At 32.6% G+C, this 16,506-nt stretch overlaps 2 protein-coding genes and 1 long non-coding RNA gene across 3 annotated transcripts; 1 reads left to right on the plus strand and 2 right to left on the minus strand.

The window, feature by feature from the left end:
• Positions 1-232: 232 nt before the first annotated feature.
• Positions 233-4,599, minus strand: LOC123885887. Its single transcript, XM_045935226.1, has 3 exons — positions 4,561-4,599; positions 1,562-1,819; positions 233-466 (listed from the first exon to the last, which is right to left on the minus strand). The coding sequence occupies exons 1-3, from the start codon at positions 4,597-4,599 to the stop codon at positions 233-235; spliced, it is 531 nt and encodes a 176-aa protein (XP_045791182.1).
• On the minus strand, positions 1,979-8,288 carry LOC123887394. The gene has a single exon (XM_045936718.1). The coding sequence runs from the start codon at positions 6,951-6,953 to the stop codon at positions 6,261-6,263; it is 693 nt and encodes a 230-aa protein (XP_045792674.1). The 5' UTR covers positions 6,954-8,288; the 3' UTR covers positions 1,979-6,260.
• A 7,068-nt stretch (positions 8,289-15,356) lies between these two features.
• LOC123887395 lies at positions 15,357-16,280 on the plus strand. Its single transcript, XR_006801462.1, has 2 exons — positions 15,357-15,499; positions 15,961-16,280. It is a non-coding gene; the product is annotated as an uncharacterized LOC123887395 (long non-coding RNA).
• The last annotated feature ends 226 nt before the right edge of the window (positions 16,281-16,506 follow it).

The raw sequence follows: 16,506 nt of genomic DNA on the forward strand, positions 1-16,506 counted from the left end.
CTTGTGTGATTATAGTGAAATCCCTTGGAAGTGCAAGGGGACTGGACTACTCTCGTTTTGTGAGAGGAACCAGTATAAATTGCTTGTGTGCTTTCCCTCTCTCTTATCTTGTTATTATTTGTGTTACTTATCCGCTGCTAACTTAGTTAAGTTAAGAACTTGGGAAAAGTTTTAACTTGGCTAAAACACAATTCAACCCCCCCCCCCCCCCCCCCCCCCCCTTCTTGTGTTTTCACACCTTCAAGCTAGACCCTGGAATGAGGTCAATTTGATGTTGAATATCTCGCATGGGAGGAAATTTATTTGGTAATTCCTCTGCGGTCAACTCCTGGAAATCCTCTAAGATCTCTAGCACTTCTCGTGGAATCGTTTCCTCTTTTACAACATTCATCAACCCTTTTATCACCACTGGACAGAAACATTCAGTTTCTTTAACAGCCTCATCAAGCTCCTTTTCACTTTGCGTCTGTTGGAACAAAATTGATTTAAAAATGTTGCCCCTAAATCTATTAAGGTTTTGATGATAACAAAGTATTAATAAACAATTGGAAGGACTAAAAATTTAATTTAATTGTGCAGATATTAGCTTCAGATAAACTCTGAATGAAGCTCAGAAGATATGTATTCAGAAGTTCACAAGCGCTCAGAAGATGTTGAACTTCAGAAGTTACAACCTTCAGATGATGAAGTCGTCAGAACTTCTTAAGGTCTAAGCTTCATCAAACTCTGAAGATCTTCTTGAAGTCTGTGAAGATTCTCTTTTGCAAGTCAACTCTTCTACCAATGAAGAAAAGGACCTTTCAAGCTTGATCAGAACAGCTACTCTCATTTTGTCTGTCCACTCTTGAGAACGTGGGACATCAGACTTGTTAGCTGAATAAGGAAAGTCTTCTCTGCACATGGTCAAAGTGTCTGAAACTCTTACTCAGTTTTAGAAACAACCAAACTGCATCAAGACAAGCTGCGTGAAGACAAAAGGTTATCTACTTCAACGGTCTTCTTTTATGCAAGGACTCTTTTTCTGGTTATATATATACTAGAAGGATCAGTTGTATAACATATCAATTAATCAAGAATATACACGCGCTCGAACAAAATCTGAATTACGAATACAAGCTCTGAACCTCTGAACTAGTGTTTTTGCACTCTTAGTCCAAATACTCTGTATTCATTGTATTTGCTCTTTAAGGTTCTCTTAAGAGCAGTTGTATTCTTTCAACTATTTTATTATCTCTGGTACTTGAGAAAACTTAAGCTTGTGTGCTTAAGTGAGAAGTCTTAAGCTTGTGTGCTTGAGCATTGTTGTGAAGTCTCTTGCTTGTGTGCTTGAGCATTTGTAATCTTGTGTGATTATAGTGAAATCCCTTGGAAGTGCAAGGGGACTGGACTACTCTCGTTTTGTGAGAGGAACCAGTATAAATTGCTTGTGTGCTTTCTCTCTCTCTTATCTTGTTATTATTTGTGTTACTTATCCGCTGCTAACTTAGTTAAGTTAAGAACTTGGGAAAAGTTTTAACTTGGCTAAAACACAATTCAACCCCCCCTTCTTGTGTTTTCACACCTTCAGCGTCATCACCAAGAAACTAGACTTCTTTCCATCTGGATTGTTTTCAAAGTGCAAAACAGGAGCCATAGCAATTTTATGTGTGCCCCATGTAAACATCATCACGTTATCCCGTCCTCGATAAATGATATCATTATCAAACTGCCAAGGTCTACCAAGTAAAATATGACAAACATCCATATCAAGAACATCACAAAGTACCTCTTCTCTATAATGTTTTCCAATGGAGATAGGAACTCTGCAGGCTAGTGTTACCTGTTGAAATACAAAAGTAAGTATGTTTTTATCGTCTCCACAGGGACTGATGCGATATCGATGCCGTTCAACAATTAATATAATTTCAAGTAAAGGATTTCAAAGATGGTTGATTACGAAAGTTGCGAATACATGAAAGTAGTAAAGATGATTAATTTAACAGAGAGATTAAATTGCTGGGATTAGATTTCAATCACTCATTCATACATATTCCCCTAATCAGTTACACAGGTTCTAGTCATCTATCAATATTATCACGTATCGCTCGTCGAACGTTTCCGTGTCCAGATAACGTCGAGATATCTATTGCATCTATTAACATCCGATGTCTCGGGTCGTCAATCAATACAATAGCATTAAGATTCGATACTCTAAGTGAATATTAAACCTAAATCTATTCCTAGAATTTAGAGTTCGATAGATATTATCCTAGTTCTTAGATTCAAAAGGTATATGTCTATAACAATTCAAATCAAAGATTAAAACAATGAAAACAAAGATAACATCAATATTGAGAGATAACTAAAACCATATATAAAACCATGATTAATAGAAACACATACTAATAGAGTAATTTACACCTAATCCCAACAAAAGAGAGAATTAGTTATACATAATAACCTTACAATACATAGCTAGAAAAGATGGAAAGATGATAAAGATAATTCCTCTGCTCTTCTTGGTAGCTCTCAATCTCCTCTGCCTTCACCCTCTCTCGTGAAGTTTTGTGTGTTGTTATAAGAGTGAATCAATTGCCTTTTCAAGGAATGGCTTCACATGCCTTTTATAGGCTTTTAATGCTAAGCAAATTGCACAAGGCGGTGCTTACACTATGATGATATCCTTCATGGCTAAATTAGCTTTTATAATTAAGAATAAAAACACTGCTGCAACTCTTTTTGACCAATAGAAAATCTTCTTATCACTTTAAACAAGAGGACAATTGTGCCTCTTCATAATTTTGGTCCAATGACAATTTTTCTTAGTCTCCAATAGGTCTCATTGCTTCTATTTTTCCATTAAGCTCATAAAACCTACAAAAATGTGTTGGAATTAGGTAGAAATAACATAAATGACTAATTTGTTAATTAAAACTAATATTTACAATTAGTTGGTTTTTTTATATGAAATTACTTTTAAAACAAGTCAATAAGTGCCCAAAATATATATGTAAAATTACCACTTTTTGGCACTTATCAACTCTCCCCAACTTAGAACTTTGTTTGTCCTCAAACAAAAGTCCAAAATAAACTCTCAAAATATGGTTCAAACCTCATCCGTGCATGATTCAATCAAGATTTATGATCAATCAAAAACTTTGGATTTCAATCATTTCAAGTTTGCTTGATTCAATGTATTGCAAGTTCAAAATCAAACCTTCATAATCATCAAAAAATCAAAGCATGAATGTGAAATAGTTTCAAGATTCAAGTAAGATTTCAAACTTTCCAAATCAACAAGACAATCAACTAGAATCACAATTCTCACAAGTGTTTCAACTCAAGGGTGTAGTGTTTCTCTCAATCCAAGCAATGTGTTCACAACAAATCAATTCAAACATACATCTCAACAAAATCACAAGACATATTATCAATCATGGATCACTAAGGTCTTTCTTAAGCTTGTAATGGGGCTAGGCTACAAGAAATCATTGTTTTTCTTTGGATTCAAAATGCCTTAAGGATAAGAGAGCATAAACTTTGAGTATCTTCATAACATTACATAAGTTATTCATCCTCTTTCACTTTCCCCATTCTTTACTTTTGGTGATTCTTTTGACACAATTTCTATTCATTTCCTTTTCTTTTGAAACACATTTTCTTTGATTTTCATTTGTGTGTCAAATGACTTACAATGTTTTTCTTTTTCAATCACCATCTTCAACAACTCATATTTTTCAACTACTTTTTTTTTTTTTTTTCAAACAAATAACCTCTTTCTCCCCAACTTGTTTTCAACCCTACTTAAACTCAATGCTCAATCATCCTAAGACAAGGGTCAATTCATTGTTTTTCTTTATTGTGGTTCAAGAGTTCAAAACAAACAAATTTTCAAATTTTTTTGGCTTAAGGGGGTAGCAAAGGATCACACTAACTCACAAGGTAGGTTATTTTGGCTTAAGTAGTTACCACTCAAAAAGAAACAAGGCCTTGATCATATCCATGACTTCAAACACATCAAGTAATAGCAAGATTCAGTTAAAATCAACAGAGTTAAACACAATTGTCGGCTCTCAAATATATAAACAATGGAAAGTTCACACAATCTCACCCGGCTAGGTCTACGTGATTCATAATCAATTAATCAAGTTAAGAAGGAATGAATGAAATCAAATTGAATAAAGCTACTTGGTTCAAATTCATCCTATCATTCAAAGATAATCACAAAATTTTGACCTCAAACAATGCAAGTTGAAAAAATTATTCTAATCATGCATTTGAATTTGATTAATCACAAACCTAAACTTTTCAATCCATATGCACATGATATTCAAAAATCAAAATTTTGAACCATTTTTTCAATCAACCATCAACATGTTGTTCAGACCACAAGAGAAATATAAATTAAGATAAAGCATAAATTTAACCGAAAGCTATTTAAAATAAACTTCACAGAGTTTTGGAGAGCTTTCTCGGTCTATCTTTCTCTTGTCAGTTGTCTGGCTCTTCTTCACTTCGTTGTCCCGTCTCCTGGTCTCCATTTCCAACAGCTCCACTGCTACCAACATCATGTTGTCTCACCTCCTCCGGGTAAAATGGCCTTTTCACAGGCCATGCCATTTGTGCAATACATTCCTCCTTGGTGCCATATATCTGATCATCCCTGAAGTTACAAAACATACGAGCAAGCTATCCATCTTACATCACAATCAGATTTATCCCAACCAGAGACAAACCACTCTCTTAATCAAATGCTATATCACTCCTTCACAAATATGAGACACCGGCATACCAGACATAAAATGCAAAATGATAGTCTAGTAAACCAACACACCAGAGCTAAGGCCAGATACCAAACATGAAAAATCAGCCTATCAAATAACAAGGTTAAAAAAAACAAGGCTCATTCACTCCTTCAAAGGCTTGAACCACCAGCAAACAATGCTAATGTTTTGTCAATAATCAACTTTAGACTCCATAAGGTTCTAGCCAACAATCAACATGTCAATATCAAGTCACAATTCTAACTACTCAAAGTAAGCAATTTAAAAGTCAAAATTCATGTGACAAAGTGAGATACATGTTATGAAAATCAATAAGCAAATGGGAGAGAAACAAGTGCTTAACTTGATCAATTGATGTCTTTTTGAAAAAATAATAAGCACATAGTTCAAAAGGGCAAACAAAGACACACAACAATCAAGTTTCTAATTAAGGTGATCACCAAGTCCATCAGGTTTTTCATTGAATTTGTTATTACCAATGTTTCCTCCATACTCAACTTTAAACTCACAAATTGTCCTGCAAAAAATGTTAAGTCCCAAAAAAAACTTTTTGCAGCTTAAACTTAAGGGACTTTGTTCTTCAATCTATTAATCCACACAAAATTTCTTCCATTATCTCTGACCTCTCGCCCTCACATCCTAAAATAGAAAACCCTAAAGAGTAGATTTCAATCCCCTTTTCAAAAAATTAACAAAGTAATCAAAAGGGTTTAAGCAAATCAAATTAATTTCAACCTTAAACAATGATAGTTCAGCGAAAAACCAGAACAGCTCCTAATCAACCCAATTCATCAAATTCAATTCAAAAGTAACTAGACTGAAAAAAATGTTTCAAAAGTTTTTTTTTTTTTTTTAAACCATAACAATCATTCCTTTACTAGTTACCAACAACACTTTAACAAAGGTGGCGTTTTCTTAATAAGTAAAGAAGAACATATACATATATACTTGAAATTCATGAAAAATTAAGAACAGATTTGTACCTTCTTCTCAATTTAAGATGCACAGAACTGAAAGGAATAAAATCAAAAGGCCCTTTGCTCAATTGAAACCTGAGGATGTGAGTGAAATGTAGTTTTGCACAAAATTTTGATTTGTAAGAGAGAAGAACCAAGAGAGAAAAAGTTTTGATTTTAGGGTTTAGAAGTGATAGTGGTAGTGAGAAAATGCAGAGAGAGAATAGTCTCAGAAGTGGTAGTGGTTGGTGGAAACTTGTAGTAATGAAAATGAAAACGTGTGCAGTGCTTTTTTTTTAACAGAAAACACAGAGCTAGTGAATTCGCTTAGCGAGGGAAAAGTGGCTCAGCGAATTTGACAGGGAAAGCAGGAAAATTAAAATTTCACACCAGAGGTTCAGTTTTAGCTTACTAGCAACCTTTCAAAACATGCTTAAATATACTAAAATGATAAATTGCAGGAATTAAATAGTAAAGATAGAAAATTGGGTTGCCTCCCAATAAGCGCTTGGTTAACGTCGGTAGCTCGACGCCTGAGATGTTAGGGTGGCCAAAATGAAACGGACAACACATCATCCGTCTTTTTCCTTCGGTTTGGGAGGAACTCCATGAACTTTAGATATAGATGTTGCGGAGTCCATATCCTCCCCAATTCTTTTTTGTTGAACAAGGCACAAATTTCGTCTATTACCCGATCAATCAACGCCTGGTTCTCCATCTCCCTCTTTTGTTCACATGATTCTTCCTTGCTAAATAATCCTTCATTTTCCTCCGCAACCATCATCACTTGTTCCTTATCAACAGTGTTAGCTTCCTCCGTACATGGCAATTCTTGAGGAAGTTCAACTTCATGCGGTGTATCTATTTCTTTCACTATTTTCTTTACACCACATCCTTCGAACATTCTTTCCTCATTTAGAATATTATCTTTCTCGTCAGGAGTGGTTTGTGTGTTGGTTTGAAATGTTCCTCCTTGGTTATTGTTATTGGCTAACTGTTTAGCCAACTGAACAAGCTGATTTTCCAAATTTTTGGCCCGTGCAAGACTGTTTTTCAGATATTGTTGGTGTTGGTCTTGCCACTGTTGGTTTTGTTGCTGCTGCATTTCCATGAATTTAATCATGGTCTCCTCCAATCTAGCCTCTGAAGTTTGTCCATAATTATAAGGAGGAAACTGTTGATATGATTCATACTCACCCGGAGTATAGAAGTTGTAATAACCACGATCAGTCATGGTTTAACTTTTAATGGGGAATCTGAAAAAGGATTTAACAAACAAGAAAAACAATTTTCTTTGTCTAGCAAAGAAGGATTAGTACAAGAAAAACTATACAATATAAACAAATATACACGAATACTTAAAAGAATATAAATTGTTGAAATGCTCCAATATCTAAACGCCAGTCCCCGGCAACGGCGCCATTTTGTTGAAATACAAAAGTAAGTATGTTTTTATCGTCTCCACAGGGACTGATGCGATATCGATGCCGTTCAACAATTAATATAATTTCAAGTAAAGGATTTCAAAGATGGTTGATTACGAAAGTTGCGAATACATGAAAGTAGTAAAGATGATTAATTTAACAGAGAGATTAAATTGCTGGGATTAGATTTCAATCACTCATTCATACATATTCCCCTAATCAGTTACACAGGTTCTAGTCATCTATCAATATTATCACGTATCGCTCGTCGAACGTTTCCGTGTCCAGATAACGTCGAGATATCTATTGCATCTATTAACATCCGATGTCTCGGGTCGTCAATCAATACAATAGCATTAAGATTCGATACTCTAAGTGAATATTAAACCTAAATCTATTCCTAGAATTTAGAGTTCGATAGATATTATCCTAGTTCTTAGATTCAAAAGGTATATGTCTATAACAATTCAAATCAAAGATTAAAACAATGAAAACAAAGATAACATCAATATTGAGAGATAACTAAAACCATATATAAAACCATAATTAATAGAAACACATACTAATAGAGTAATTTACACTTAATCCCAACAAAAGAGAGAATTAGTTATACATAATAACCTTACAATACATAGCTAGAAAAGATGGAAAGATGATAAAGATAATTCCTCTGCTCTTCTTGGTAGCTCTCAATCTCCTCTGCCTTCACCCTCTCTCGTGAAGTTTTGTGTGTTGTTATAAGAGTGAATCAATTGCCTTTTCAAGGAATGGCTTCACATGCCTTTTATAGGCTTTTAATGCTAAGCAAATTGCACAAGGCGGTGCTTACACTATGATGATATCCTTCATGGCTAAATTAGCTTTTATAATTAAGAATAAAAACACTGCTGCAACTCTTTTTGACCAATAGAAAATCTTCTTATCACTTTAAACAAGAGGACAATTGTGCCTCTTCATAATTTTGGTCCAATGACAATTTTTCTTAGTCTCCAATAGGTCTCATTGCTTCTATTTTTCCATTAAGCGCATAAAACCTACAAAAATGTGTTGGAATTAGGTAGAAATAACATAAATGACTAATTTGTTAATTAAAACTAATATTTACAATTAGTTGGTTTTTTTTATATGAAATTACTTTTAAAACAAGTCAATAAGTGCCCAAAATATATATGTAAAATTACCACTTTTTGGCACTTATCATTACCCGAACTTGGGAGCCCTTGCTTACCCAACCAAGGGTGTATGGCTTCTCATGGGGTTTTGTGGACAACTTCAAATAATCTACCAATTTTTGCGACACCAGATTCTCTGTGCTGTCATTTTCCACAATCATATTACACACCTTTTTTTTATAGAACAATGTGTTTTGAACAAATTATTGCGCTGCCCTTCTTCTTTAGATGCTAGTAACATCCGCTGCAACACAAAACTCACCCTTTCATCAGATTCTTCTTCAGCAAACTCTACCTCTGCATATTCATCATCATAAGGTTGTTCTCTCTCATCATCATCATCTCGTTCTTCCACTACAGCTGCAACTCTCCTTGATGGACAGACATTGGATCGATGACCTTTCCCATTACATTTAAAACAAGTATCAATAGTGGGTTTGGCATATGGATTGTTTTGTTTTTGGGTTGGGGCCTTGCCATGTGGTGCACTGCTAGAACTGCCAATTGCCTTATTACCAGGAGTAGAATCCCTGGCTGCTGCACTCTTCTCTTTGTCACCTGATGATTCAGTATTGTTTTGGGGAGAATACTTTCTGAAAGAGGAGAAATTTCTGGGGGATTTCTCCATCAATTCGTCCTTCAAAGCTAGGTTGGACGCTTCAGCAACGGTCCAAATGGTTTGCAAACCCATCTTCTCCTGCAAGGATCCTTTCAATCCACTGATATAACGAGCCACTTTCTGATTTTCTGATTCACCCAATTCATTACGTTCAGAAAAACGCAGAAATTCAGCGGTATATTCTGTCACTGATCGCTTGCCCTGAACACATTCAATATACATCTTATACATAATTTAAAGCATTACGTACAAGGGAGTTTGATAGAGTGAATTACACGATTACAATTGATCAAAAGTCACATGAATGCTTCCTCCATAACTCTCACCTAAGAACTCTCAATCTTGATGCTTAATGTGTCATGCTTCTCTTGCACATCATCATCCTCTTGCTTGATTCTTGCATCATCTCCTTGTTCTTTAGCTAAGAAAGTCGAGAGAGTTACGAGATCGCGCCAAAATATGAGTCTGAGATCCAAAAAGTCGAACCCCTGCACTGGAAGCTCTGTTTCCTTTTATAATTTTATGAACCTGCGCCATGCGCAGGCCCTCGCGCCCTGGCGCAAAGAGGCAATTACAATGTTTGTGTTTCAAATTCAAAATACGTAAAATTGGCAACTGTCATAAAAACTTAATTTGAGTTTGGCACAAATTTATGTTTTCACGTTAAATTCATTGATTTGTTGCCTTAAATGATTTCAAATTGTTGACTTATTTACCATTGCCAAGACATGATGATTTAACAAATATAGAATCATTTGATCTACTTTAATATGAAAATGAATTTTAATATGAGAATTAATTGTCAAAATCACATGAGAAGAGAATCGTTTTCATGATGCCATGTGTACATCAGACCTTGTAAAATAGGTCTCAAATAATATATTAATAGAGAGTACTATTTTAAGTGATATAATCAAATTAATACGTATAGAAGTACCAAAACAAAATAAAAATATTTTTCAGCCTCATATCAATTTTGATATATATGGTATAACATCTCATCTTTTTATCGGATCTTGTATCTGCAATATACAATAAAAACAATTTTAGTATTTTAGATAATATTCATAAATAAATCCATATAGTATTCAATTGTCATAAAAATATGTATAAAAATTAGTACAAATAAGCCATGAAATATAGGCAAAAGAAAATGCTCATATACAATCACACAAAAGAGGTGAAGAAAAAAATAGAGTAACTCGAGATCATGTAGCTGAAACAAAAATAAAAATATATTGGATTTTAATGACTAATGCATATAATAGTTTAATTCACGCTAAACTTTTATCAATTACCCTATTATAGATCTTCCGTTGCATGTTTTTTGGTTACACATTTCGTTGTCATGTCGGTCGTTGATCAATTTTAACCTGAAACTTTGAAAATTCTAATAAAAGATCAAATAAACAAACAAACTCAAAAGAAAGAGAGAAAAAACAAAAAATTAACACACAAAAAATCAATATAGATAGAATTAATAAGCATGAAGAAAAAATGAAATATTTTGTGACAAATGTTTACAATTAGAAGCTATATTTATAGCAAAATAAGGTTAAGAGAGACATGATGGAAACAACACAATAAAAAAAATCAACTATTCAATGTTTAATTGATCGTGATTTGTGGGTCATCAGATATAAATGGTAAGGGAAAATGCTAAAGCTAATAAACTAATAAATGCATTACTTCATTCGTAATGAATTTGAAATATTTCTTTTATTCCTTTTATTTCTTTTATAATATAATAATATACATGGTTTTTCTTGACCGAAAAAAAAAAAGATACATGTTTTTTTTTTGGTGAAATATTGTACATGGTTTTAACATTGCACTTAATATTGCTAAAGAAAAATATTCCTTTGTTTTTTGGTAAGTGCAAAAATAAAAAATAAGCGTAAAAAAAAGTTTTACTAATGCAGTAATGCTATATAATTTTTATTTCCCCATATACATAAAATAATACAAAATAATTTCGTTGATTTATATAAATATTTATAAACAAATTAATGTTTTTTTTACAAAAAATTTCATTTTTTTTAGTTGACTAATTGTTACGTATTGATGATATGAGAGAAGATTGGAAAAATGAATTTTTTTTTTCTACCCCAACAATTTTCACTCTACCCCAACATATTTTTCAAAATTCCCATTTTACCCTTATCAAATTTCAGCATATTTTAATATTTTTTATTTTATCGTTTTATAACTTTTTTGGTAGACTATTCCGGTAAGTTTTTATCTTTTTCGGTATGTTAATTTTACCGGAACACTTTTCAAAGTGATCCGGTTTGTAAAAACTATGAACGTGTGTTCCGGTATTTTAAACTGTTCCGGTAGGTAACAACACAGCTTCCTGGTTTCCTTCAACAAAAAACGTTATTCTTGCGCCAACGATGATATTGGTCAGATTAGGATGAAGATTGTTAGGAATTTATTTCTTTAAATTCTATGAATTGAACAATCAATTGAAGAAATTATAGAGTAGTCCAACAAGAATAGGAAGAAGAGGTGATAAGATAAGTGACGAATTTCAACCTCCATCAAATTGCTTATAGGATCAATGAATTGGGCAAAGTGAAACTTTAGATTCAGAGCTTCAGATACTAGTATTGGCTCGTGTTTTTTCTAATTGAATTTCCAACCAAGCAATGAAAAGTGAAAACCAACAAATAAAGAAGAAAGTAGGTAAAGTGAAACTTCAGATTCAGGTACTAGTAGTATTGGGCCGGTGTGTGTGCTTGAAGTGGATCCTTCAAAGATCTCGGTGAAGCGGTGAAAACTGTAGAAGGCAAAATTTCCAATTTATTTGAAAATCAAAGAGCGACAAATGGGAAGCACAAAAGCTGCTTTATACGCGTTTCGTCGGTATAGCCGAGAAAAAGCATACCGATACACTTTGAGAAGTCTGCCGGTTTGAAATAGTTACCGGTACTCTTTTTTTCAAGTTGATCGGTATGAATATTCATACCGGCAAACTTGGAAAAAGAGTACCACACTTTTTCAAAGTTAATCGGTATAAAATTTTTCACATACTCTCTCTTTTTCCTCTAACTCACATGGCACACTTTTTTTTGAGTACGGTAGATTTTTTTTTTACAGTGTTATCTTATATATATATATATGAGGGCATATTTGTCATTTCAATTCAATATGTTGGGGTAGAGTGAAAATTGTTGGGGTAGAAAAAAAAAATTCTGGAAAAATGCTTTAATTGTAGTTGACCAATATAATAATATTCATAATAATATTGCTAAAAGAGTGATTGCGTTCTTTGAATTCCTTTGAATTGTAGTATCCTTGAATAAAATGTCTTTTAATGCATCAGATTTGAATTTGAATTGAGGAGAATGATATTGAATTATTAGGACAATTGATGTTTTTAATGAGTAAATGCAATAATGATATTGATGGCCAAATGAAAGAGTGAAAAAAGTTGCTGAGAGGCCAATATTTTGAAGAAAGAGAAAGGTAAATAGGTCTGGCTTTTTACATATTATAGATTATAGATTATAGATAGATATTTTAAAATTTAATTAATGTTAGCTAATTTCTTTGATGTACCTTTGAATGGAATGGCACAGCCTCAAAGTCAATGAAACGTGATTTTGCATATTAAATTGAATGAGGACCAATACATGGACAAAAACGTAGGATGGAGAATTTTCAAAGCTTACCCAAACACGGCAAGGACGAATTATAAGCCAACCAATATGAGAATTTACAACCAATTTAATATATTTAGAAGACCCAAAATATATTTAACTCTATATAATATGGTATTTGTGTGTAAAAAAAAATGGTATTTGTGTGAAAATATATAGTCTTCAGGAGCTTAATTCAGTTGGTAAGGACATCATATATATTATGTAGGAGCCGAGATTCGAACTCTAGACACTTCACTTATTCAGCTTTAAAGTAAAATTTATAGCTACTAAACAATTAGGAAAAAAAATGTTATTAGTAGTTCCCGCCATATGCATCTTGTACGTGTATTGCCCACATCTTTGGTTCTTAACTCAAGGGTCATGCTAAACAGTGTCTCAGGTACTTGTTAAGCATACTAAAAAAAGAAATTAAAGATAAACTTAATGCTAGAAAAATGACTTTTTTATATTTTTAAAGTATTAAATGCACAAGTTTCAAGATAAAGCTTACATATTAATATGTTAAACGAATGCTCAGACACTATTTAGCATTTTTCTTAACTGTTTAGCGATTCCTTACTCCTCTCCTCTTGATGCAATTTGTTCTATAGTTTCCGCGTTACACGATATAATGGAATTTCCAAACTCGATATTTTATTGGACGAACTAGGGTTTTATTAATTTGGGTTCCATTTAGATTATCTAATTTCATACTCAAAATGGGGATTCAATATGCATAAATTTGATTTTTTTTTGTTAGGTAGCCTAGTGGCTAGAGTTCGAATCTTAGCTCCTGCAAATATAGTGTGATGTTCCAACCAACTAAACTAAGCTCACGGGACCGATATACATAAATTTAAACATTTGAATTTGTACACTTTAGTAGTATGTGATAAGAGAAAAATAATTCAAAGTAAAATATTGTTGTTTTATTTTTATGATGTGAAAGCCATAATTGTCCAAATTAAAAGTTATTTTGGCATTTCGTATAAATTATTAATATTATGTTATGTTGTGTGAACTTTGAGGTGAAACTTGTTAGGAGACAAACGAATATAGTTGTTCATACTTGGGCCAGTTTTCATAGTTTTGAAAGTATTCCTTTTTGTATTGAATATTTATTGATTGGTGAAATGAATTAAGTTTTTTTTTGTTAAAAAAATAATTTATATGATAATTAATTTTATATTTGTGAAAAAGAACTTATGAGTAATTTTATAAAATTTAAGTCGTTAATCTACTTAGGTTGAACCGTTTGAGAGAATTTGAATTTAATTTACTTACATCCCTATTGAACTCCATATATTTTATTTTTCTTACACATACCATTTATAAAAAATAAATTTATAAATTACATATAATTTCTCATTCTCTTACATAAATAACTATATTTCTTAATTGACGTAGGAGAGTAAAAGTTTTTTTTGTTCATTTTTTTTCTCAAATCTTTGATAATGTTTTCTAGGAGACATCCCTTTAATTAGTAAAATTTGTAGTTAGTTTTGAAGATCTATTTAATTATGTGTGAATTTAAGTTAAAAATAAAATGAGTTGTTAACCGTAAATTTCAAAAGTAAAAGATATATACGACCAAAATTACTTTAGAGTTTTCTCTTTGATTTTTTTACTTTCAGAGTTTTGTTTATAAGTCTAGTAGCTAGATTCATACATATATCTTAACTGTGTAGATAGAATTAGAGAGATTCTATTTCAAATTCAAGCGCCTATATATCAATGTTTCACCGATTATCATCAATTGAATTGTACTTTACGATTTATGTATAGATAGAGATATAAAATTAGGTTCTCTTTGGTAAAAGAAATAGCAAATAATTGATGTTCTGGACTGGGATTAGAAGCTCAGATATTGAAGGACCACGAGCAACGGCTTTCGAGCAAGCCCTAACACAAGGACGCTCGGCAGCGTATTCAATCCGCCAACAGCCACAACGCCAACATGTATTGTAACGGCCTTTACCGGAATGATGAGCATTAATTGATCATTATGGCTCTCCAGTCGTTTTTCGGCAGCCACTTGATGGTCATTAATGCCATCAAGGGCCTTAGCCTAGCGCTGGGGGCTATATATACGAAACCAATTGCAATTTCTCAGGGTACATATTATCTTTTTGAAAAAGGGGTACGTATTATCTAGCTAAGAAAACCTCACTCCACACTTAAACTGACTTGAGCGTCGGAGTGCCTGCAGGTACATAATCCCCTCCGTTTCAACAGGGGCCTTCGAGAACAAATGCCGGCGCGGTCGCACATTTCTGATCAGGTATGATCAATTGATATGATAGTTTATAGCGGATGAACTTACAACGGATAGCTTATAAGCTAGCTTTTAACTTATAACGAATAAACTAGCTGATTGAATTTGTAGTATTTAGTAACATTATCGGTAGAACTAGCTTATAAGTATGAAATGACGTACATAGAAAAGATATTTTTAATGAATATTTAATTTTTTCATGTAAGATGATAGGGGTAAAATTGGAAGGAAAAATAATAAGCTATAAGTTCATAACCTACTTGAAGAATAAGTTATAAGCTAGTAAAATAAGCTTTAAGCTCTTTTCTAAAAATTGTTACCAAGCATAGCTTTTAGCTTATAAAATATAAACTACCTTACTTTTCTTCCCAAACAAAGTCTTAACGTTAGTAATTGTTGTCATTTTCTCTTATGAAATTTCGATGAAAGTTGGAAGGAAATTACATTAAGCACCATTCATTACACTATAAATTGTCTTTAGCTAGACCGGAATATATCATATGTTAATTTCAATTTCAATATCAATATCAATATCGTGGGATGGCTTATATCTTCAACATATCTTCAATTTCTTTGCGCTTTCTCATTTTGTTGATAATCGTCTTTACTTTATTTATGCAGTTGATTCCAGCTATTAATGCAGGTTTGTCTTTGTCCAAATTGAAATTAACAAAAAGCATGCGTATCCTAATGTTTAGAAATTAATAGGATTTAATTAATCTTCAAACATGTACTATTTCGAATTGTTAATCGATACATATGTTTAATTTTATTTTTTTACCATGCAGCGCATACATACATACATATATATATATATATATATATATATATATATATATATATAAATACATGAACCGTTAATTTTGATGTGTCACAATAGCATATCAAATGATTTTGAATTTGTCTGAAAGTTTTACATAAATGATCTATAGGATATAAACTTTCAATCCAACGATGAATTTTATAAAATTTATATCGGTGAAAACTTTATTGAGAGGTGTAACATTTGATGTCATACTATATATATATATATATATATATATCACACATGAATTGAATAAAATAATTAAATATTTTTTTTACCATGTTTAATTGAATTTGTAGATATGAATATGAAGATGAGGAAGTTGGGAAACTTGCCAAGTCCACCTCCTGCACCAAAGGTTGACCGATCTGCAGTTCCAGGCAACGGTGAGACCCACCCATAAAAATAGAAAATTACTAATGTGCCCATGGTACCTTAATAAAATTACACATTTATATTATAAATTTTTGTTTGCGCAATAAATTAAGGAGTTGAATAAGTAGCCGAGTGGCAACTGGCAAATGGCATGCTTGTGATTCAAAGGGGGCCGAGTATCAACTTTTTTTTTTTTAACCAAATAAATGTATTGCATTTCATTAATTATCAAAAGTTCAATACATGAAGGAATAATCTCAAATTTATGAAAATTAGTCCAAGAATTGGCCGCTCTAGCTAAAGTGTGAGCAACCGAATTCACTTGTCTCCTAATAAACTTAACTTCAAAGTTCACACATGATAACATAACAAGAATAATTTCATTAACGATTGAAAGAAACTCTGAGTTGTCTCGCCGTTTGGTACGAATAGCATCGACCAACACTTGAGAGTCACTTTCAAATTGGACG

Source organism: Trifolium pratense, linkage group LG5 (assembly GCF_020283565.1).
Source record: "Trifolium pratense cultivar HEN17-A07 linkage group LG5, ARS_RC_1.1, whole genome shotgun sequence".
Classification (NCBI taxonomy): domain Eukaryota; kingdom Viridiplantae; phylum Streptophyta; class Magnoliopsida; order Fabales; family Fabaceae; genus Trifolium; species Trifolium pratense.